Below are 23,242 nucleotides of genomic sequence, written 5' to 3'. Positions count from 1 at the left end.
TATAAGACATATACTCTTTAGGCTAGGTTAACTATTGAAACATTTAGCAGATGTTTCTTGTTTGATGTTTATCAAGCTGGTTGTAGTTCAAATTTTATGTTTATTTTGCTTCTTCTTTTCCGTGGACAATACTTGATATTTGTTCTTATTGTATATAGTCTTGTATGTATTAGGTCTTCTTGGCTGCTGGATTCTGTTCTAGTTGCCAGCACACACAGAAGACTGTGGATCACGACTCTTTCTGTGAGTTTATCCCCGTATAAATAAAACTTTGTTATAGCCCATTCCAGAATATTGTGGAACTCATTTTTATGATCACATGTTTGAGAATACACTGATCATGGTCTCAGATCTGCTTGATTCAAGTGAATCCAAGGCAGTAAAAAGACCTAGAGCTAACCATAGGCAGAAAGAAAAACAGAGATAAATATTATTTTGACTTGTATTCATGATAAGAGATATATCATGGCATAGTATACAAAGTTATAATTACTACTGTCTTATTTACAGCTGTATTTTAATATCAAAATTGTGACTAGTGTCTTTATTGTAAAAAGCATGGAAGAGAAGTGAAAATCCTGATAAAGTTCATGTGGCTGAAGTGAGCATGTAAAATATCCCTTACATGCATTTGGGGAATCTCATGCCCTTCCAAGTAAGCAGCCTTTTGTAAAGTTAGGTAGATGGATGGAGGGATCAAAGGCTATCCAGCAACACTGGAAGGAGATAACTCATTTTTCAGTGTAGGCAGTCAGGACTAGTAAAAGACCAAACCTGCCCCACAGTCTGTGGCATGCAAATGGCAAAGATACAAGGCATAATCCTTTCAGTCATCACATCTGCAGGACCCCCATGGGACAGGGCAAGGAACATGGATTCTCAAGTGGACAAGTCCCTCAGGGAGGCCCCTCAGCTTGACCCACCTTAGGATATTGTGCTGCTAGTTTTGAACTCAGTACTACTACCCCACCAGCTCCCACAATCTTCAGAACAGCTAGCTTGATTCCAAACACCCAAATATTCTTCTACCATTGCATCAGTAAGTGTGTTGTTAGGAATTCATCTGGTATGCTATTTTAAGTAACCCTTCTTCAAGGCATTTAAAGGTTAAAGTGCTTATTACATGATAATAATAATATTCACATTCAATGAAAAATTACCATGAGTCAGACTCTTTACTGTAATGCAAGGCATTCCTAAAATATCTCCATTTGGAAAGGAAGCACTATGCTGTGCAAGGAAGCTGAGGTTAAAAAAGAGTTAGCAAAGAGAGCAAGGTGGTGCATAATTGAAATTTCCAATTAGGTGACAGAGGCAGGAGGATTACCATGAAGTTAAGGACAGCCTGCTGGTCTATATAGCAAGTTCTAGACGAGTCAATGGCCCTGTCTCAAACAAATGAAATCTCTCTCTCTCTCTCTCTCTCTCTCTCTCTCTCTCTCTCTCTCTCTCACACACACACACACACACACACACACACACCTTGTTGGGGAAAGAGGAGAAATGCGAGCAATTAGGAAAGCTGAGTGTAGACCCGGGACCGCCTGACTCCAAGACCCCTCTCAGTACCCTGTCACATGGTGGGGGTGGAAAAGATGATGCAGAAATCCCAAATTCAAGCATTTAAAAGAATGGGATTGCTCTATTTATTAAGTCCTATTCCTATGAAAATAATTTTTGAAATCTGCAGGTTGTTAAAGTATGCTAACTAATGTGAATAATTACTTACTGAGAACGCTATCATTTAAAATGTTTAAGATTCCCATTATAGGCAAAACTATACCATGCCTTTTGCTCACTTCCAAGGGTTTGCTCAAATAATACTTTGGGTCATTTACATTATATTTCTAGTTACCAGGTCTAGAAGCAATTTGCCTTGTTATTAAATTCTCAATAAAGGGCAACTCAACAAATACATTTCAAAATAAATTTATTTTTATTGATTTTTGTTGAACACTACATTTTTCTCTGATTCCCTTCCTATCTCCCCTCCCCTTCAACCCTCTCCCAAGACCCCCATGCTTCCAATTTACTCAAGAGATCTTGTTTTTTTTTCTATTTCTCATGTAGATTATGTCTATGTATGTCTCTCTTAGAGGCCTCATTGTTTTCTAGGTTCTCTGGGATTATGATTTGTAGGCTGGTTTCTTTGCATTATGTTTAAAAACATTTATGAGTGAGTACATGTGATGCTTGTCTTTCTGTGTCTGAGTTACCTCACTCAAAATGATGATTTCTGGCTCCATTTATTTTCCTGCAAAACATGCCTTCTTGGTAGTAATAGAACTGTATCAGGTGGACTCTGTTTGCTAGAGGCAGAGAAAGGTGTCCTTTAAGAGAGGCCTCCCTCTCTGGCAGGCAGATCTCTGTATCTCTGTGAGTTCGAGGCCAGCCTGGTCTACAAGAGCTAGTTCCAGGACAGGCACCAAAAACTACAGAGAAACCCTGTCTCGAAAATCAAAAAGAGAGAGAGAGAGAGAGAGAGAGAGAGAGAGAGAGAGAGAGAGAGAGGCCTCCTGACTCAGCATTAAAAGCAGAAACCTTGTAGCTCTTAAAAAGATCTGCCATCAAACACTTAAATTGTGTTTATGAGCAGACAGGTGTAGGCTTCATGGTGGCTACATGTACCTAGAAACTCGAGAGTTGTGATAATAACATGTTGGTCTCCAGTACCCACTCAATGAAGCTAGACTCTCAGAAATCTACCAATTGCTGTGGAGTCAGTCACCAATGATACAGCATTAATCTTAGACATGCTGCCCAGCAGATTAAAAACTCATATGCAAAATTCAGACTTAAAGTACAGGCTGAGATCACACAGAGTGGCATAAGAGGTGAGTGAGCGCCTACCCAGCCTACCCTACCTGACTCTCCAGGCCCTTGGCACCAGGACAGAACCCTGGGCCCCTCCCTGACCTGCATCAGGTTTTCTAGCCAGCCTGCCGGTAAGATTCCTACAGGTAGGCTGCTCCAAAACCACCACCCTCTCTATTGCACCTTGTAAGCTACAAGTCCCACTCCACCCCCTTTAAGAGACAAGCCACACCTACTCCCTCCCCCATCTGCCAAGGCAAGCTGATCTTCAGTTTCCAACCTGAGTCCCATCTTCTCTCTCTCTCTCTCTCACTCTCTCTCTCTCTCTCTCTTTTTCTCTCTCTCTCTCCCTCTCTCTGTCTCTCTCTCAAGCCTGGGACTTGTTCCTTGCCTGAAATTGGCTGCCTCCAAGGCCTGCTGTGGTTTCAGGACCTGCTGCCCATTGTCTGCCACCACTTGGGGAGCTGTGGCGCCATCTCATGGCCTGCTGACCACTGCAGCCACTTGGGGGATCTGTAGCATTTTACGTAAACCACTACACTTGTGCCTTCCGGAGCAGCTTGGTCCTGATCTCTTATATACCACTTCCATTTGATAACAGATTACAGGTGTACATGTCCTACTTTATAACTTGATGGATCTGATAATACCCAGCTCATGATGGGCATTATAGTTCACATGGTAAAGTGTTCACCCACTGTCAAATATTCAGTTTCTCCCAGTGACTGGAATTAATGGCACGCACACACATGCCTGACTATAATTATTTTTCAATATAATTATATGGGCAGCAGTAGCAGACTCTTGGAATGGATTTAAGAGGTACTATATGGTTCCAATTCTCCAGTGCTCCTTTTCTTGCATGTTTTTTAGTTTTCTTCTTTCCATGTGTGTTTGTGTGTGTGTGTGTGTGTGTGTGTGTGTGTAGACCATGTAGCATAAACTATAAAGTGTGGTGATCCTCCTGCAACTGTGTTCAGATTAATATTACTAAAAGAATGTACTACCACACTCAGCATGAGAAATAATTTTTGTGGCACAAGTCTCCTCTTTTTATGGTAGCCAGGGAATCCAGGAAATCATAACCCCTGATATTGGAAGAACAGATATTAGTGAGATTCTGTCGGTACTGGGAATGGAGGCTGGATTCTGCGAAAGAATATTCAGCACCCTTAACTGCTAAGGTACTTTCCACTCTAATTTTTCTATTCTTGATTATGATTCCAGTCCAAGACTGCCTAATCGGGGTCAGAAACCTAATGTTGATTAAAAAGTAGTATTCTCCCTCATTTGAGAAAATTAGTCTTAGGAAGGGATGAGCTCCCTGTTTATCAAATTAGAAATAGTCAGTCCATTATCCTTTATGTATACAATCAGCAAAAATGGAGGCAGGAGGTTGTATTCATGTATTTCAACATACTTATTCACCCACACTTAACAAGGATGAAGTTGGAAGGGATTTGTGGCAGGGATGGCATGAAAAGATAAAAACAAAAAGTGATCTATTGTCTTTTAACTAACCATTTTTGAAGACTAATTTTAAATTAAAACGAACAGCTACATAGATGGCTTAGCAATTAGAGCACTGAATGTTTTTAAGGAGGACCTTGATTCCATTTCTGGACCCTGCATGCTAGGTCACCATTTCTTCTAATTCCAGTCCCATCCCTACTTCTGCCCTCTGTAGGTATTGTGAACAGGCACATGCAGGTGAAACACCATATAACTAAATATTTTTTTTAAGTTAGAAAAAAGAAAGAAATTCTCCTCAGTGATGTCAGAACCCTGAGGCAGACAGCTAACCAGGACTAGTTAAAATGGACTTCTTCTTGTCTTGCATTGAAGCGGCTGTGGTCTTCTTCCTAGTCACTCTGCTCAGAGCAAAAACAGTTTTGCTCTGAGATTAATAGAGATCAGTATAACCATTTATGCAGGAGCACTGTATTTAGGGCTTTTTCTTGAAGTTTTCTGGTTTTGTGTTCTCTATCTTCTGTGTCTATGAGAATTATGGTGTTGGTACAGTTATCTTTTAGATCAAACATCAAGATTGATAATCTACTTTTACACTGTCATTACTTGATTTTCAACTAAGACCTTGTGGTAGAATATGAACACGTAAGAGACAATTTTTCCATCATTTTTGTTATTTATATATGTTCCTTCATGACTTCGAGGTAAGAATGTCCCTAAATATCTCTGTTTTTACATTGTGATAATGTTCAGAAGTGGATTTGTTAACTGAACATGCTTAAGAAAAAGGAGGACATTTCATGAGCATGTCCAGACTCCCTCAGTAAAATGCCCATGCTTCCTTTGGTGAGAAAAGCACTGTTTTGAAAATAATTCTCATATACTTCATGCCTCCTGCAGGCAATAATTTTTTTCTCATTTCTTCTGTGTTGGCTGTTGAGATGGCTATTTTTGGTAGTCAAACTGACTACCTCTGGGATTAACTACTACACAAAGAATTGATTATACCTGAGAGAGATTTTACTTAAAGGTTTTTAAATGGGAAAATCCTATATTAACCTGGATAATTTGAGATGATAGAATCCAACTTAACGTCTTGGTGTCAGTGCACACTTTTCATAATGTCACTCAAGAGTCAGAAGTCATGGGATTTTCTGAGTTTGAGACCAGTCTGACCTACAGAATGAGTTCCACAACTACACAGATAAATCTTGTCTTTAAATCACCAAAAAAAAAAATCTGAATCAAACAAAGACTGTGATTGAATTTAACCTTCTCACCTGGTATCAGCAGTCACATATAAAATATATAGAAGAAGAAAAGTGGTTTTTTCTTGCCTCCCTGCTCTAGTTCCGGCTATTATACACATTTCCTTACTACCCTTAGAGCCAACTTCTTTGAAATATTGGTGAATACTTAAAACCAGCTAAGACATCGAGGCTCATGGGCTTAACAACTACTGGATTCTTCACTTGATCTTTGACAAAAGGCTGAGAAGCAATCTGCTGAAGTCTGCAGTTCTCCTTGGTAGGCAGCTACTTTTAGATGTCTTGGACCATGGCTTGTCAGAAATTCTAATAAGCCCACTTTTTATGTAAATGGTGAGATTCATCCTACCTGTCCTGTTCATGTAGAGAATCTTGAAAACTGCAGTTGTATATTTTATTCGCGTCACCACGGAGGGAGATGTGCTGGCTGACAGTAGTACTCATGAAGACATTCTTCCTGGCTCTATCATTCCCTACATATCCAAATTTCCATGAAGAGTACTCTTTTTTTTTAATTATTCATTTGCTTGAAGTTTGCTTTGGATTTCAGGAATAAAACCCATAAAGCACTGGATACGTCATCCAGCCTTCTGATGGGAGAAAGACCTATCATCTTGCTTGAGATCTGGTTCCTGCTGTTGTCTTCTGTGTTGTGTGAAATCCCTGCGAAAACATTGTAAAAAATTGCCTTCAGTTCATCTGACCTCAGCATGAAGTCACAGAACAAACATCTCCTTTTGTGACCTTAAAACTCTCTTTAGCTGTTAATATTCTGTGCACCCTTCCCTGTGTGGAAGGTGCACCCACCTAGCACAGTGCACTGTACAAGCTAGCTGGCCATGTTGTGTCCTGGAGGGAAAAGGGAAAGTTCCTATGGAGTGCAAGATTATGACAGTGTCTGCTTTTGTAGCCAGGGGCAAGTGCTATTGAAATGCATATCTTGGCCGATATGGAAAATATCATTCCCTGGGGTGGAAGAAATGAAGAGGAACCCCTACGCTATGTCTTTAAGCACGCTACAGCCCTATCGGAGGTGATCTTGTCACTCAGACCTCAGTAGCCAATCAGGCTCTCCAGGTGACCTGCCAGTCAGAAGCGCTGCCGGACTCTTCCGGGCACCTTCAGACTTTGCAGAGTCGCTGGCACCCCCGGTTTCTTGTGCTGCGGTAAAGTTGCTGCTGCAGGGAGATGATGAACTGAGGGCTTTGGCGATCTGGGGAACCACAACATGGTGAGCGGGGTAATGCTGTCTCCAGATGGGGAGGAGCAGAGGGTGAGGTGCGGGAGACAGCATGGTGCGTCTTCCCGGGATCCGTGTGGAAACCTGCGGCAAGATTCCCTGTGTTCCATGCGGTCCTTATTAATTCGTAGACCTAGGGACAGAACTTTGAATAACTTTGCGCTGTGGGCTTAATCTGCTTAGAGAAGTGGGAGCATACTGCTGTGTGTACAAACATCTTTCTTTCAACTTCAATATGCCAAACTCGAAGAGGCTTAGTATTTCATGTATCTTCTCGATATCGAGCATTTTGCATTTAACCTTTACATACAATCTCCATTCATATTTAACTATGTGGAGGTTATCAGGGCATCTCACCTGTTAGGCAGCACTGCACTTCTTAGCTGCAACGTAGAAGAGTAGAATTGGTTATATGAAGGATTTGCCAATGCTTTGGAAATAGTTCAGTCTCACAAAGTAGAATTTAGCTGAGGGAGGACTGCCTCTAAAACATCCAAAAGATAAATGTGTTTTAATCAGGGCTGTTAGAGTTTAGGATGCTAGGGTACACATTGTTCAACTGGATTGTCCGGATACTTGGCTCCAAACCATTACAAAGAAGCCACCACTGATTTCAAAACAGACACCAGCCACATCCCCATATCAAAGTACAAACCTCTAACAAGCTTTTTAACGAGGCATTACAGGGTCCCAACCAACCTTAAGGCCTGACAGGTCTTAAAGTTCCAGTTTTCTTCTTGAGAAAAGAAAGCACAGTTCTTCCATATGGGCAATATGACACTAAGAGACATATATTTGAAATGAGAAGCATTGTCGTGTGAAGAAGTTACCGATCAATCAAGGCTTTCATTTAGGACCTCACGCAGGGAGGAAGGACATTCTTGGGAGACCTAGAAACAGCCTGGGGTCTAAGCCTTGTGAGTTTCCCTTGTATTATCAATACAATCCGATGTATTGATAATAAAACAGAGCTCCTTCTCTGAAACCAGAAATAAGGTTTGAAGAACTGGTAATGGTCTGGTGCCAAGGTCTTTGTTGCTTCAGATCCTAAGAACCCAATTCTTCCCACCATATGGAGCTATGGTTATCAGTCCCATGACCACTCTGCACTTATAAAGTTTTTGAGATACCCTATGTTTTCCTTGTGTAGAATTGTTTGACTAGCCTCCTCCTAAATTTGTTTAATAGTTTCTACTGACTTCTTATAAATCTTCCATTTCCCCCTGGAAGTATACATGATGCTAGTTTTCTTCTTTTTCTTTTTTTTAATTTTAATTTCAATTTTTTTAAATCAGTATTTCTCTGTAGGACTGCCCTGACTATCCTGAAACTCACTCTGCAGACCAGGCAGTCCTTGAACTCACAGAGATCACTTGGTTTTGCCTCCTGGATCTCTGAAAATTAAGGGCATGGGCCACCAACAGCAAGATGCTATTTTTTCTTAGAAAGCTTACCAGGCATCTGCAAGACCTCCCCACCCTAGCTTTTTATCTTTTTTATGTTTTACTTTTCCTATCTTTTTCATTCCCTGTGACCTTCACCTCAGGACCCTGTGACTGAAGAAAGACCTGCTGATTCAGGTTACCAGTGTACTTAAGAAATTATCCTGGGAATATCTTTGCTCTGTAACTCTCCTTTCTGCCTAAATGTCTAGCCTGGCAAGTTGCCTGTTTCTATTTCAGTTGTTCAAAGTGTAACCTGGAGCCTGAACCTAAAGGACACTTAAGGACAACAGCCTATGTGGAATCTGTCTAGCTGGCTCTTCTCTGAGCATTAGCCAGAGATTGATGTATGCCATCATTAAGGAGTTTTTTCTTTATTAATCTCCTAATTCTGTGAAGTGATTTCTCAATGGAAAGGCATAATTCTAGAAGAGCTGCATTTCTGTCCTGTTAGAAAAATAGGTTCTGAGACAACTTCACTAATGTTGACTTAGGTGGCCTTGCTCGCTTGCTGTCCAGGGCAATGACCTTGCTGTCCTCTATACTACAATTTCAAAATTCTTTAAAAAGATGACTGTACTATAGTTTTAAAATTATGCATTTGAGTCATGTAGTTGACTATCCAATGCAGTCACAGGAAAAGGATGTGCATCTGGAGAATTCTTTCTGTCTTCAGATCACAATAGAGGAAAATTTGTTGTGTACACGACAGGGAAAACAGCATAGGCAGTCAGCTGTTGTCACCATTATGAAAAAGGGCCCAATTGTAGTAGGGGGAGTAAATTTGTAATTTCCCAGCATGTTTTATTTTTATTAATGTCATGTGAATGAACAAAGACCAGATTGTGTGGGTGTGCAGATTGGGAAGGTTATCTTGAGCCAATGAACATTGAATTTGCAATTAGGCAACTGTCCTTTGCAGATATGATTGGTCTTGTTTGACACAGTTATGTAAGCTCAGAGATTTGAGAAATAGGCCATTGACTAACTCTATGTGACAGATTGATGTTGCCCATATTGATATGTTGGCTGCTGAGATCTGTAACCTATCTCTTATTAATTACATTCACTTTCCTATAGAATGGCCTATTCCTTTTCAAAGTCAATATAGAAAGTTTTATTCAATCTTAAGAGTGCATTATTTTATCATTTTAAAAATCCTTTTGGGTATCATTTTCAAATACTTTTCTAAGTGTATTGCTGTGCTTCTCTCTATTTGTTTCTGTTCTCCAATGTTCCAAAGTCATTAAGAGTTGCATTTTATTTCTTTCAAGTGATGTTGGTTGTTCTTTTCTGTGTAGAGCAATGTCTCCTATAGTTTAGGCTTGCCTCATGCTATGTAATTGAGAAACATTTTAAACACCTCTGCTGCCCAGTGCTGGGAAAACAGTCCTGCAACTCCTTCCAGGTTTGGCCTTGACAAGTCAGTGAGAAAGACAAATAAAGCAGTTAATAAATATCTGTTAATTTTCCTGTCTTTTGTTAAAAGCAGAGGGACCTGTACAAGGTTGAGCTCATTGACCAACTTGAGGCTGGTGGAGACACAGTGTAGAAAAGGAGAGGTTGTCCTGGGGGTGAGAGCTTTCCCCATTCAACAGTAGTTGAAATTAGCTATGTGGAATCAGGTAGTCAATTGTAGATGCTTGATGAAATGTCCTGATTGACCATTGTTTGCAGTCCACAGACCAGGGCAATCAAGAATCTGTGAAAGGGACTGATCTAGTTGCTATATTTATAGAAGTTCATCTAAAATAGAAGATCTGGGTAAAATGTTGTGGCCCTGCTTAACAGGACTATTACTTATCTGAATTAAGATATTCATGTTTAGAGAAAATATATGAGACATTTTTATTGTGCTCTAATACAAATCCCTAGTGTCTGGAGCACATGGCCATAAAGTCTGTTTCAACTTTTCAAAATTATTCTTGAGATCAAAACTGCATCATATTCTCATTCTCTATGCTGCCTCCAAGCCCTAACAAGATTCTGATTGTTGTCTAATTCCTTGTCTGTTTTTCTTTAACAATTACAAAGTAACAAAAGTTATACAGTAACAGTAATTACTTTTTGAAAGTCTGCAGGATTTCACAGTTCTAAACAAATGGGGATGTCTGCACTAGAAATTGAGTGTGTAATGGAATGTGCACACAAAGGACCCTGTGCTGTGGATGGGGAACAGGATGTGCTTTAGGAGAGTGGAATTTATGTGTACTAAATACAAACTTTCTAAGCCTGACTGGAAGGGCAGTAATAGAAGGACTATGCTGTCTGAGTCATTTGATCTCTGATCCTCTAGTAGGGGAGCTGCTAATTTTGTGAAGCCCAGCTGGGAAGTCCTAGCCAGTGAGGGATTCTGGGAAGGGTTAGCAATGGGGAGTACTAGTGGCAGACAGCTTGTGGGTTCTTTCCATGATTCTCTTCTGCCTGTGCTGTAGGGAGTGGTAAGGAAGACCACATAGTGAGTGTTGGGTATTCAGTGCAGGTCTGCTGAACTGTCATCTCTGCTGTGAATTGGAAGTACCAAGAGCAAGACTGTAGTTTTGTTGGTCCATGTGGTTCATGTTGGCAGTGGCCCTTGTTCCCTGAGTCTCCTTATGTATGAATTTACTGGGGTGGGGGAGCCTCTGCAGCCCTGAAATGGAAGGATGTTGGTTGTATCTCTGTCCAGAGTATACACATGGGCACTGCTTTAGCTGTGCAGTGGGAAGAGAGATTAGAAAACTGAAGGTCTTCATTCCAGAAGATCTGAATATTGAATTCCAATTTCAGGTTTGTGTTATAAAGATTACAAATAGCTTAGGATCTGGCAGAGCAATGCATGATTAGAATGCTTATAACATGATGCTGCCACTAGCTGCAATGGTGTGATCCAGTGAAGCTTAGTTCCAGGGGACAAAAGGAATTTCTGATGTGCAGAGATTTCCCAGGTGTGCATTGTATTAGACAGGTAGATAGGGCACAATTCACATCTTCTGCATTATTCCATGTAGTAGGAAGCAAATTTTAAATCATTTTTCTAGGTTGTTTTAGGATTGGCCATCAGTGGGACTGCATTTACCTGAAACTAGAAGAAAGCCCAAAGATCTGGAAAGCCATAGAAAGAGATCTCCATTTACAAAGAGAACATCTATATCATGAGGTTCCTGTCTTTGAAAGACATATCAATAACTGAGGGTCAGAAACAAGAGTTTAAGGGTCACTTTGAGATATCTTTGTGAAAGTTGTAAAGTTTGTGTTTATTTAATTTCTGTACAAATACATTCAAAGGCAGCTGGGTAACATTGCTCAAGATGACACTTTTCCTTGCCTAAGTTTACTTTCATCTTTTGATTAAAAGTTGCCTATATTTTCCTCTTTTGTTTTTGGCTTTTTCTCTTCAACATCTTTATTCTTTCACAAACATTGTACACATTCTTGATTGAATGATTTTTGTGGAAAATATGCAAAGTATATTATGTGAATCTGTATACTATTTTTTACTGTAATCTACAACTGAAATCTAATTATATTATTCATTTTCTTTTTTTAATATTTATTCATTTATTATGCATTCAATATCTGCCTACATGTGTGCCTGCAGGCCAGAGAGGATACCAGATCTCATTACGGATGGTTGTGAGCCACCATATGGTTGCTGGGAATTCAACTCCAGACCTTTGGAAGAGCAGGCAATGCTCTTAACCACTGAGCCATCTCTCCAGTCCCCCTATTATTCATTTTCTTGAAATTAATGGACCTTCACCAATTTTATTCAGAAAATTTCTTACATCATCAGTTCCTTAAATTTTGGGTTTTTGGAAAGTTTTGTAGAGAGACAGTTTTGTTCATCTTAGTAGATGCATGCCTCTTTCCATTTTCTGAAATATCTGGGTGTTCCAGTTGATGGTATCTTCACGTTTGAGTCTTTGCTACTTAAGTGTTGATATAATTAATACATAATCCCAATGAGCATTCTGAGTGTTTCCACACTGAATGTAACTGTGTGATTAACTTTTTTCTTATAAATTGTTGGGCAAAGTGATTGGATTGTACTTATTTAATGGTGCAAATTTACCTTCCAGACCATCTTAGTTTTCATGCATCATGTTCCCAAAGATAAATTTTTTACTTATTTATTTATATTTTGTTTTCTTGTTTTTATTAATATGAGAAAGACTTGGCTTATTGGATAAAAGGTATTATGTATCTTGGCAGGTGGCTCAGCAATATTCTTTTTTTGGATCACCAGAGTTCAAAACTCTATTTAAGTTGGGAGGTTAATAAATCTCTAATATTTCCAATCCAGGGGATCTGACATTCTCTTTTTTTATATATTGCATGTACACATATGTAAGGCATTCTGTCTTGTGCACAAACATACTCAAAAAATAGCAGTAACCTTGTTTTCAAAAAGTTTTGTGACTTATAAAGCAGTCAGAGTAAAGCAAGTTACTTTATATGTACATTTATTCTTTAAAAATCTGTCTACTTGAAATTTCTTTTCAAAAGTTCTCAGTTCCTCACTGTGATATTTTAGCCTCAATCCTATGTGAAAATTTTCATGTCCCAAGAATAAAAGCAGTAGGTAGTTTTAGATGGTAATTCAGTGGTGAAAAACAGACATTGATTTTCAGAGACCATTAAAGGAAGGCACTTGCTCTGCATTTATAGTCGAGGAAGGTGCCCTAAGTCTAAGACTCTATCCAACTACGCCCTTAATTTATGGAAGGAGTATGCAACTTAATTCCTTGTCTCAGCAGCAACATCATAGAGAAACAGCAATAAGGTTAGTCCAACCTTGGCAGTGTCCATCAAATCTTGGCAGCATCCCCTATATTTCACTGATTCTGGAAATAAAAGAGATGCAAAATGTAAAGGTCATGGATTCTTCTTCTGTGGTCAGTTCATCACAATTGTAGCCATGTATGATTTTGAGATTCCGAGCCCCAATTAAAAGACTGTGGGAGTTTGTTGCATTAAGTGTTGAAGATGAAGGTGTGTTACATTTGAGAATACAGGATGTTGAAATTTCCAAGCTATGAGACAGCTGTCACAGAGGCCTGCATATGAGGAATGGAAGTAGCAATGGAGGGAGATCTATGAGAAGTTGCAAGGGGTTGTGTAATAGTTTGACCTTATTTTGATAATAAACTTTGTTCGTAGTCAGAGATCAGAGCTAGCCAATAGCTGAATAAAAATATCATAGAGGCTTTGAGGACTGTGAACTGCAGGAATAGACGGGTGGGGCTGAGGGAGGATGTTTCTCTCATTTAGATGGAGGAGGTCGGAGTCACTGGTGGTGCTCTGCTGCTTCTCTGATCTCTCAGGTTCAGACCCCCATATCTGACTCCTGATTTTTATTGATAAAGATTAATTAGATTAACACTTCATCAGGCATCTTAAAAAATCTGCTCAGTGAACAGAAAGGCATAATTAAGACCCCCCCCCCAGACGTAGGTTACAGAATAGATTCTTAACTTTAAAATTTTTAAATGCTAATGGAAAGGAAACAACAGCTGTGGGGAGACATTAGATAATAAAATAAACCCTGCTAAATTAAATCAACCTGGTTGCTTCAAAGATATGTTGACTTCAGAATAAAAGCCAAGATATGTGTTAAATTGAGAAATAAACTATAGAGACCATTAAAGTTTTTAAAGATTAGATTCAAACAAAAAGATCTCTTGATTAGAAAAGACAATAGTTCATCAGAGAGCATTACCATTCAGCCTAAATGAATTCATAACACTAACAGATGTTTTTCTTTTGAATAAATATAATTGCCAAAAATAGACATCCATAAAGTTAGGGTTGAGGCAGAGTTTTGTTTTGTCTTTACAAAAGCATGAAAACATCCACCTAAAGAATGTAAAAAGCACTGGACAACAGAGACATATAAAAAAACCACATCATCAGATTAAAATATGCCCCCCAAAAGGAATAAATTGGCCTAACAATCACTTATTATAATTATGCTTATAGTCATGTTAGGTATGTTTTCAACATGAAACAAAAAGACATTTTGTTTCCTTTTTTCATTTTTTTAGGACAGATTCCTCTGCATTGCTCGGGCTTTTCTGGAACTCACTTTGCAGAACAGGCTGGCCTCTAACTCAATGAGATACACCTGCCTCTGCTGGAAAAGTGCTGGGATTGAAGCCCTGCACTACCACAGCCTGGCAAAGATTTATTTTAAAAGCACAGGTGATGTTTTTTCATTTTAAATGTTTTTTTGCTTTACACTTCCATTTTACTCAGGTAATATTATTCCTTCTGATTTCTCTAATGGAGCTAAAGGCTCAATAATTGTAATTTTGCATGTTACCAAATTGAAAAAAAGAACTCAAAAATGTATAAAGTATCTAAGTTTAAGAGACATAAAAAGATTATTTAAGGTTGGTAATACAAATTAGGATAAAAAGTAATTTAGTTACAACACCTCAGACTTACCAAGACAGGACAGATGATAAAAACATTTTCTCTAGATTTACCAAATGCAAATGGATTGAACATTGTTAATATAATTCTTCCCTGTATGTATTATATATAGTTATTGGATGTAGTGTATGTAATTTTATTGTGTTAGTTAAAACCTTCACGTTTTAATTAGACAAAAGGGGGAAATATGTGATATTTTGATTATATTCTGATAATAAAGCTTGCTTGGAGTCAGGGCAGAGCTAATCACTACCTGACCAAAAATTACCATAGAAGTATGGAGTACTCTGGACAGATAGGAGTCAGGATTACTAAAGCAGGCCTGCGAGGATATTAGCACCCTACTTGCATGGACAAAGTGAAGACATAGTAGTCACTGGTGGCTGGTCAGCTGCTTCTCTGATCTTTCCGTTTCTTACCCTGCTCTCTGACTCCTGATTTCTTATTGTTAAATATCAATTATATTAATGCATCAGCACGGACACAGTTTTCTACCCACTCTGAAAATGAAGTACCTGAGATAGAGCCACAGGATTTGTCATTTGCCCTGTTGAATTTTCATCTTTTCTTGATCCAGTCTTCCCTCAGTTTTCCTCATTTCTCTCTTTCATTTATCTTTTACTATTCTTCTTTCATCTTGACTGCAGTGTTTCCTCCCTCCCCCGCCATTGCTCTCAGTCACAAACTTCTCCAAAATCTCTTCTTTGTTTAACTTTAGAAAAGATAAGGAAGGTCTCTCATATATAGCAACCAAACATAACATCTTAATTAGGGTTGCTGTTGTGATGAAACATCGTAACCAAAAACCAGGATGAAGAGAAAAGAGTTTATTTGGGGTACAATTCTATATTGTTGTTCACTATTAAAGGATGTCAGACCTGGGCCTCAAACAGGGCAGAGTTCTAGAGGCAGGAGCTGATGTAGATGCCATGGAGGAGTGCTTCTCTCTTGCTTTTTTCACAATGACTTGCTCAGCTTCATTTCTTTTTTCTTTAATTGATTTCTATTGAGCTCTACATTTTTCCCTGCTCCCCTTCCTGCCTCTCCTCTCCTCCTTCAACCCTCCCCCAAGATGCCCATGCTCCCAATTTACTCAGGAGATCTTGTCTTTTTCTACTTTCCATGTAGATTTGATCTATGTAAGTGTCTCTTAGGGTTCCCATTGTTGTCCAAAATCTATGGGATTGTGATTTATAGGCTGGTTTTCTTTGCTTTATGTTTTAAAACCACTTATGAGTGAGTATATGTGATAATTGTCTTTCTATGTTTGAGTTACCTCACTCAAAATAATGTTTTTTAGCTCCATCCATTTTCCTGAAAAATTCAAGATGTCATTATTATTTTCTGCTGTGTAGTACTCCATTGTGTAAACGTACCACATTTTCCATATCCATTCTTCGGTCGAGGGCCATTTATGTTGTTTCCAGGTTCTGGCTATCACAAATAATGCTGCTGTGGACATAGTTGAGCACATATCTTTGTGGAACAATTGAGCATCCTTTGGATATATACCCAAAAGTGGTATTAATGGTTCCCGAGGAAGGTTGTTTGCTAATTTTCTTTGATATTGCCACACTGACATCCAAAGGGGATGTACCAGCTTGCATTTCCACCAGCAATGCAGAAGTGTTCCCTTTACCCCACAATCTCTCCAGCATAAGTTGTCATCAGTGTTTTTGATCTTGGCCATTCTTACAGGTGTAAGATGGAATCTCAGAGTTGTTTTTATTTGCATTTCTCTGATGACTAAGAATGTCAAGCATTTCCTTAAGTGTTTCAGCCATTTTAGATTCCTCTGTTGAGAGTTCTCTGTCTGGGTCTGTACTTCATTTTTTATTGGATTATTTGTTCTTTTGATGACCAATTTCTTGAGTTCTTTGTATGTTTTGTAGATGAGACTTCTGTCTGATGTGGGATTAGTGAAGACCTCTTCCCATTTCGTAGGCTCTCATTTTGTCTTGTTGACTGTGTCCTTTGATTTACAGACGTTTCAGTTTTAGATGTCCAATTTATTAATTGTTTCTCTCAGTGTCTGTGCTGCTAGGGTTATATTTAGGAAGTGGTCTCCTGTGCCAAAGAGTTCATGTATACTTCCCACTTTCTCTTCTATAAGGTTCAGTGTGGCTGGCTTTATGTTGAGGTCTTTGATCCATTTGGATCTTGAGTTTTGTGCATGGTGATAGATATGGGTCTAGCTTCATTCTTCTACATGTTGGTATCCAGTTATGCCAGCACCATTTGTTAAATATGCTTTCCTTTTTCCATTTTTTGCTTCTTTGTCAAAAATCAGGTGTTCAAAGGTGTGTGGATTGATATCTGGATCTTCTGTTAAGTTTCGTTTGTCCTCCTGTCTGTTTTTATGTCAATACCAAGCTGTTTTCAGTACTGTTGCTCTGTAGTAGAATTTGACATCAAGGATTGTGATGCTTCAAGAAGTTCTTTTATTGTCCAGGATTGTTTTGGCTATCTTGGGTTTTTTGCTTTTTCATATGAAGTTGAGTACTGTTCTTTCAAGGTCTGTGGAGAATTTTGCTGGGATTTGATGGGCATTGCATTGAATCTGTAGATTGCTTTTGGTAATATTGCCATTTTTACTATGTTAATTCTGCCATCCCAAGAGCATGGGAGATCTTTTCACTTTTTGGTGTCTTCTTGAATTTCTCTCTTCAAAGATTTAAAGTTCTTGTCATGCAAGTCTTTCACTTGTTTAGTTAGAGTTACTCTGAGATATATTATGCTATTTGTGGCTATTGCGTGTAGACCAAGTTCTCAGGCCAAGGTTGGTTTCCAAGTGAGTTACTAACCTGCCTGACGAAAGGCTCAGAATGTACTGCTCCTTCTCTTTTGTTATTATGTAGATCATCTGGGAAGAGATGTGAATTCCAAACTGGTGACAGACAGAGTGGCAGATATGACTGTGCTCCCAGATCCCCTGAAAGAGAATATTAATGAGCTTCCACCTTGGTTCACATGGGGGAATAAAAGGTGTTTGAATAATAAAGGCATGGTGACCTTCAGGAATGGATGAATCCTGAAACTCCCTTCTGATATTGCTGGTGAACAGTGTCTCATTTTTTCCTGCACCTCTGCACCAGTCCATTTAGGAAAAAGTAGTTTTATGTTGGGGCATTGGACCCTGACAATTGTGAAGGGTGTTGATTCTCTGATTTCTTTCCCAGCCCTTTTATTATCTATGTACAGGAGGGCTACTGATTTTTTTTTTTTTGAGCTAATCTTGTATCCTGAGTTTCTGGGTGCATCAGCTTCACTTCTTATAGAACCCAGGACCACCATCCTAGGGATGGCAGCACTCTCAATGTGCTGTGCCCCATGCCCTTGGTCAATAATTGAGAGATTGTTACATTTCTGGAACTTGTGGAGGCATTTCCTCTCCCAAGGCTCCCTCCTCTCTTACGTTTCTAGCTTGTAGTCAAGTAGGTAGGCAAAACCAGCCTATACACATGACATGGTACAAGTTAAAATAAAGCCAGGCAGAAACCATATCAAGCTTGGATAAAGTAACTCTGTAAGAGAAAAAAGTCCCAAGAGCTGTCAAATGTGTCAAAGTCAAACCCACCTCCCCCAAACACTGTTAGGAGTTTCTCAAAACAGCAAAGAATAAAATCATAACATACACACACACCTTCCCCCATATATATATATATATAAAGACTTAGAACAAAGCCCTACAGAATCATGATGCTCACTTTAGTCTTTGAGCACCATTGATTCCTGCTTACTTGTTCCTGTGGGCTGTGTTATAGCAGTGTCCTCAACCACTTTGGGAGGTGGCTGCCAAGCTTCTTCTTCCCTCTTACCAGCAGGGGCTCCCGAGCTCCTCCTATTGCTTGGCTGTGGATCTCTACATGTGCTGCCTTCAGTTCCTTGCTCAGATCTTTTTAATACGACCATGAAATATGCATGTTGTGCTTTGGAAAAATAGAATAACATACGTGGTCTAAAAATTTTTGGTCAGGCTTACTTATTTTGCTACCTGGTCTTTAATAGGCCTGGGTGGCCTTGACTTCCATGTGGACCCGAGGATGGCCCTGTCTTGATGGCCTTACCCTCACACAGTCACTGTCCAGGTCAGGATTTTTACATGAAAAATGTGGCAGTGTTGCACCTTTTTTCATACTGCGTAGGTTTAGATTCAGAATTGAAGGGTGGTTGTGCTTTTCTTTCAGATCTGTGTGATTTTTGATTGTTTTTGGTCCTTTATGGCCCATGTCTATAGAAAATAGTTCGAAGTCATCATTATTACTCAGCTTACCTTTTTAAAAGTTCATTCGCTTTTACATCTATGAGGTTTTTGGATATCTTTTATTTTCCATTATTCTAGGTAATTCTTGCATTGGGAGTGAAACCCAGCAGGGCTTCTGCTAGCACTTGTTCTACCACTGAGCTGCTACCTCCCTAGAAATACTTCTTTAATATTGGAAAATGTGTTTTCTTTACTATGGTTTCAGTGTGTTTAAAAAATCTTTTATATTGTTTTTTGTATTGTGTTTTCTCACAGTAGGGTAATTCTGCTATTAAAGTAATTTTGAATTTTTTTTTTTAATTCATGTATCTTACCTTTGAAAAAAGACTCAAGCTTTTCTTATGGATGCTATCCGGGCTGTATGAAAATAAGTGTATTACTTTTTGTCACGCTGTCTAAAGCATCATTTAGCTAAATAATATTTACACTGTTGTTAAATTTTTAATTAATAAATTTATTGCTATATTTGAGCTAGTTTTCTGAGTAAATTTCATGGAATTCATTTTGTAACTCTGCCTGTTTGAACACTTGGACTAATCCTGTTCACTTCTAAGAGCTGGGATTATAGGTCATGATCAGGAAAATATCATTTTTCTTCCAGTTATTTTCTCAATTTCTATATGTCTAAATAAATGCTGTGTGTTGTAATAAATGTGAAATCTGCTAAAAAAAAAAATGGTGCTTTTTCCTGACTTCTTTTAGGACTGGAGAGTGAGGGGAGGAGAGGAGAAGGTGGAAATTTTTAATAAATAAATAAATATATTTTTAAAAAAGAAAAAAGAATAATGTGTAAAGAAAAAAAGAGATTAAAGGTGCTTAAATGTTAAAAAAAAAAAAGGAGAAATGATGCTTTTGCTTACTAGACAGTTATTGGGAAGGATGTTTCCTATTCTTTCATTGGAGTAAGATTTTTTTCAGTTTGGATTACTTTAATTAAGGTTACATTTTTAGTCCTATAGAAGTATAGCTAGCTACATTACCTATGTTTAAGTGAAGCTATTATTACTTTTCTATAGCAACTACTGTGTATCAAGAAGGTTAAGACAATTACAAATTAGGGAATAAAGTTTTGCTGTAGTCCTAGAGTATGTTCTTCGAGGCCCCTGAGAACACATTGATCTCCTTGTAGGGAAACTTTATTGCCCTTTTTTTTCCCACAACATTAGACTTGCTTAGCCAACTTGGCTTTCAGGATCAGTTTGGTGTTTGCTGTGGATGCAGGGGCTCTGGATTAAAAATGAAGTGAGCAAGACATTAAGCATAGCCAGAATCCTGGAGTTTCCTTGTCTTTATTTCAGCAGATTTATATGGAATCCTGGTGCCGACATATATGTCTGTGTACTACTTGAATTTCTCCTACCATTGAGTTCCGAATTAAATGTCAGATTCCCCACAACTGGAATTAAAGATGGTTGTTAGTTTCTATGTGGATGTCAGAAGTCATACGCAGGTCCTTTAGAAAAGTAACCAGTGTTCTTTCTTGCTGAGTCTTTGCTCCTGTCCCTCATTTTCTTGTCCCATCATAAAAAAAAAATCTCTGATCTTGTCTGTGATGATATTATTGTTATTGTTTGCTTAGTGTTTTGAGACAGGCTCTCAGGCAGCCCAGACTAATTGTGACTTCCTGTGAATCCTTGAACTTCTGATCCTTCTAAATTTCCAGAATTGCTGGATTACAAGTGTACACCACTACCACAGCTGCTACACATGTTTTATGGTAATGTGAATGCAGGGGAAACACTCCACCACCTAAGTGAGCTTTATCTGCAGCACCTGTTATATAGAGCCTTTTCACTGAAACATGGTAAACCAAGTTGTCTTCTATATCACAATATTTTCATTGAGTTCACTGATTTCAGTAGTTAAGACCTGTCCTTAGTGAGAAATGAATTAGAATTTATTTGAGTGAATGTTAGAGGCTCTTAAATGGATTCCTTTGAAGGAATACAAAATATTTTAAGAACTTGTGTCATTATTCATACTGTCATTTATTTCTGGTTTTCCACTCCTGTTTGAATCTTAGTTTTGTAATAATACTTCTGAAAATCAGCCCACTGTCACCTTTCCAGCACTTTCCTGTACAGCTGCTTATAAACTGTTTTCTGTGTTTGAGCAACTATCATTTAGTTAATAGATGTAGTGATATTTCATTTGTATTTTAATAACTAAAACTTGCCCGGAAATCAGTAAAGCAGTTGCACTGGTCAGCCATTCAGACCATGTAGTGGTGGCACACACCTCTAGTCCTAGTAACCACACTAGTTTGCCATAGAAATTGGGCAGCAGTGGTGCATACCTTTAATCCCAGCACTAGAGAGGACTGTAAGATGGGAACACAATGGTGATTTCAGGCTCAATATTATTTTCATGATACCTAGAGGCAGGATTGCCATTTTCAAACTGAGGTAGAGATAAGAGCCTGTGCCTGGCTGCTTTGCTTTACTGGTCTGCAGGATGAACCCCCAGATCTGTCTGTGGGTTTTTAATAATTGTACTACAAACAGGTGTTAGGATGATATATTATGTTACAGTTACTTTTCTTCTGTCTAGGCTCATAACTGATCAGAATCGTGTTAAGGAGTTCAGGGTTTTTGACTGTTTTGCTTGGTTAGCCTTACATTTGCCACCCTTTCTTATTTTACAATTTCATACATAAGTTTAATGTACCATGATCAATCCCATCCCTCATTTCAACTCTTTCTGTATCCCTGTCTCTTTGTGTTTCCTCTTTTCCGGTTCACTGGACCCTTTTAGATTCACTGAATTCACTTAATTCTTAGGGGAGGATAGGGTTTATTTGGCATATACAGTTATCATGAATATAAGTCAGTCAGGAGCTCAAGGCAGAAGCCTAGATGCAGGAACGTAAATAGAGACCCTGGAGAAATACTGCTTCCTGGCTTCCTCAGTTTTCTTTCTTTATTCTTTTCTTTTTAAATTAAAAATAGATTTTCATACACTATATTTTGATTATGATTTCCATATCCCCAATTCCTCTCAGATCTTCCCATAGAACCTATATCTACCCCCCTTTTCCTTCTCTCTCATTCGAAAAGAAACACATATCTAAAACTTCTGTTTGCTTTATTTTTTCTTTTTTTACTGATTTTTATTGAGGTCTTCATTTTTCTCTGCTCCTCTCCCTGCCTCTCTCTTCCCCTTCAAACCTCCCCAAAGGTCCCCATGATCCCAATTTACTCAGGAGATCTTGTCTTTTTCTACTTGTCATGTAGATTAGATCTATGTATGTCTCTTGAGAATGGTAACTGAGAAATGACACCCAAATTTTCCTCTTGACCTCTCAAGAACATTGTAACTTATGGTTACATGTGCACCTATGTATGAATATTCATGCAAAATAAAAAGAAAAGTTAACAATTAGGAATAGTGAGAAGTGGAGATGTCTAGGAGTTCATTAATATGATAGACTTTTGTTGATAGAGGGCAACTTGAATATTGGAACATTAGAGGGCAGATTGAAATTCTAGAGAATAAGATTCAGAAGAGTCATTTCAGGTAAGAGAGTGATCAGGAATTATTAAGAGTAAACTAGTTTAGTAAGGGTAGTGTCTATAGGGTACCAGAGAGTATCCTATCATTAGGGGAATGAAAGAACAAAAGCATACTACCTGTCTTGTTAATGTGAACACATGTGTTCAATATTCAACTGTTTGTACAGACACAGATTCCACAGTGCTTCTGTGAATGCCAGTGATAAAGTATAGGGAATTAATTTATCCTCTGATCTTCAGGTGAGCTTTATTTATCAGAAAACAGAATATCAGGCCATGAATTTCCTAGTTTAATTTTTCTGTGTCTCAATAATGTTATCATGTATGACTATAACAATTTTCATTATTCATTTATCAGCCGATACAAATCTAGGGTGCTTACATTTCTTGGCTATTGCAAATATAATTATAATGAAAATGAGTTAGCAGATATCTACCCTACATGATATAGACTTCTGTATGTTTATGCCACTGGTACTGCTGGGTCACATGGTAGATATAGTGTTTTAACAAACCTCCATTCTGAGCTTAAAAATGATTGAACTAGTTTTCATTTCCTCAAGCACTGAAATGGAGTTCAGTTTTCTGAACATCATTGCTAGGATTTGTCATTTTTCTTTAATTTTGGGCATTTTGACTTTAGTGAGATCAAATCAGAGAAATAGTAGTTAATTTACATTTCCCCAATAATTATCTTAAACTCTTAACTGTTTGTCAGCCATTTGTATTTCATTTTCTGAGAATTCTCCATTTAGCTTTCTTCTTCATCTTTAATGTTTAAAATATAAACACAGAAGAACTTCTTTCCTCTTCCT

The 23,242-nt window shown here is 38.4% G+C and overlaps 1 protein-coding gene across 5 annotated transcripts in view; it reads left to right on the top strand.

Annotated features, from left to right (window-relative positions):
• The first annotated feature begins 6,652 nt into the window (after positions 1-6,652).
• LOC125400996 (zinc finger protein 120-like) overlaps positions 6,653-23,242 on the top strand; it is a 34,459-nt gene continuing 17,869 nt past the window's right edge. For 3 of the 5 annotated variants that reach the window (XM_085684093.2, XM_048435214.3, XM_048435210.3), the window contains exon 1: positions 6,659-6,783. Coding sequence is in view for 2 of the 5 variants with exons in the window: in XM_048435214.3 (XP_048291171.1) it covers positions 6,781-6,783 (3 nt within the window). In the remaining 3 variants the exon portion in view is untranslated. Of the gene's footprint in view, positions 6,784-23,242 lie in introns of all 5 variants that reach the window. The other 2 variants (XM_087902447.1, XM_085684092.2) reach the window with 2 other exon arrangements.

This window comes from Myodes glareolus, chromosome 27 (assembly GCF_982192425.1).
Source record: "Myodes glareolus chromosome 27, mMyoGla1.1, whole genome shotgun sequence".
NCBI lineage: Eukaryota > Metazoa > Chordata > Mammalia > Rodentia > Cricetidae > Myodes > Myodes glareolus.
This window is presented reverse-complemented; position numbering and strand designations above follow the sequence as displayed.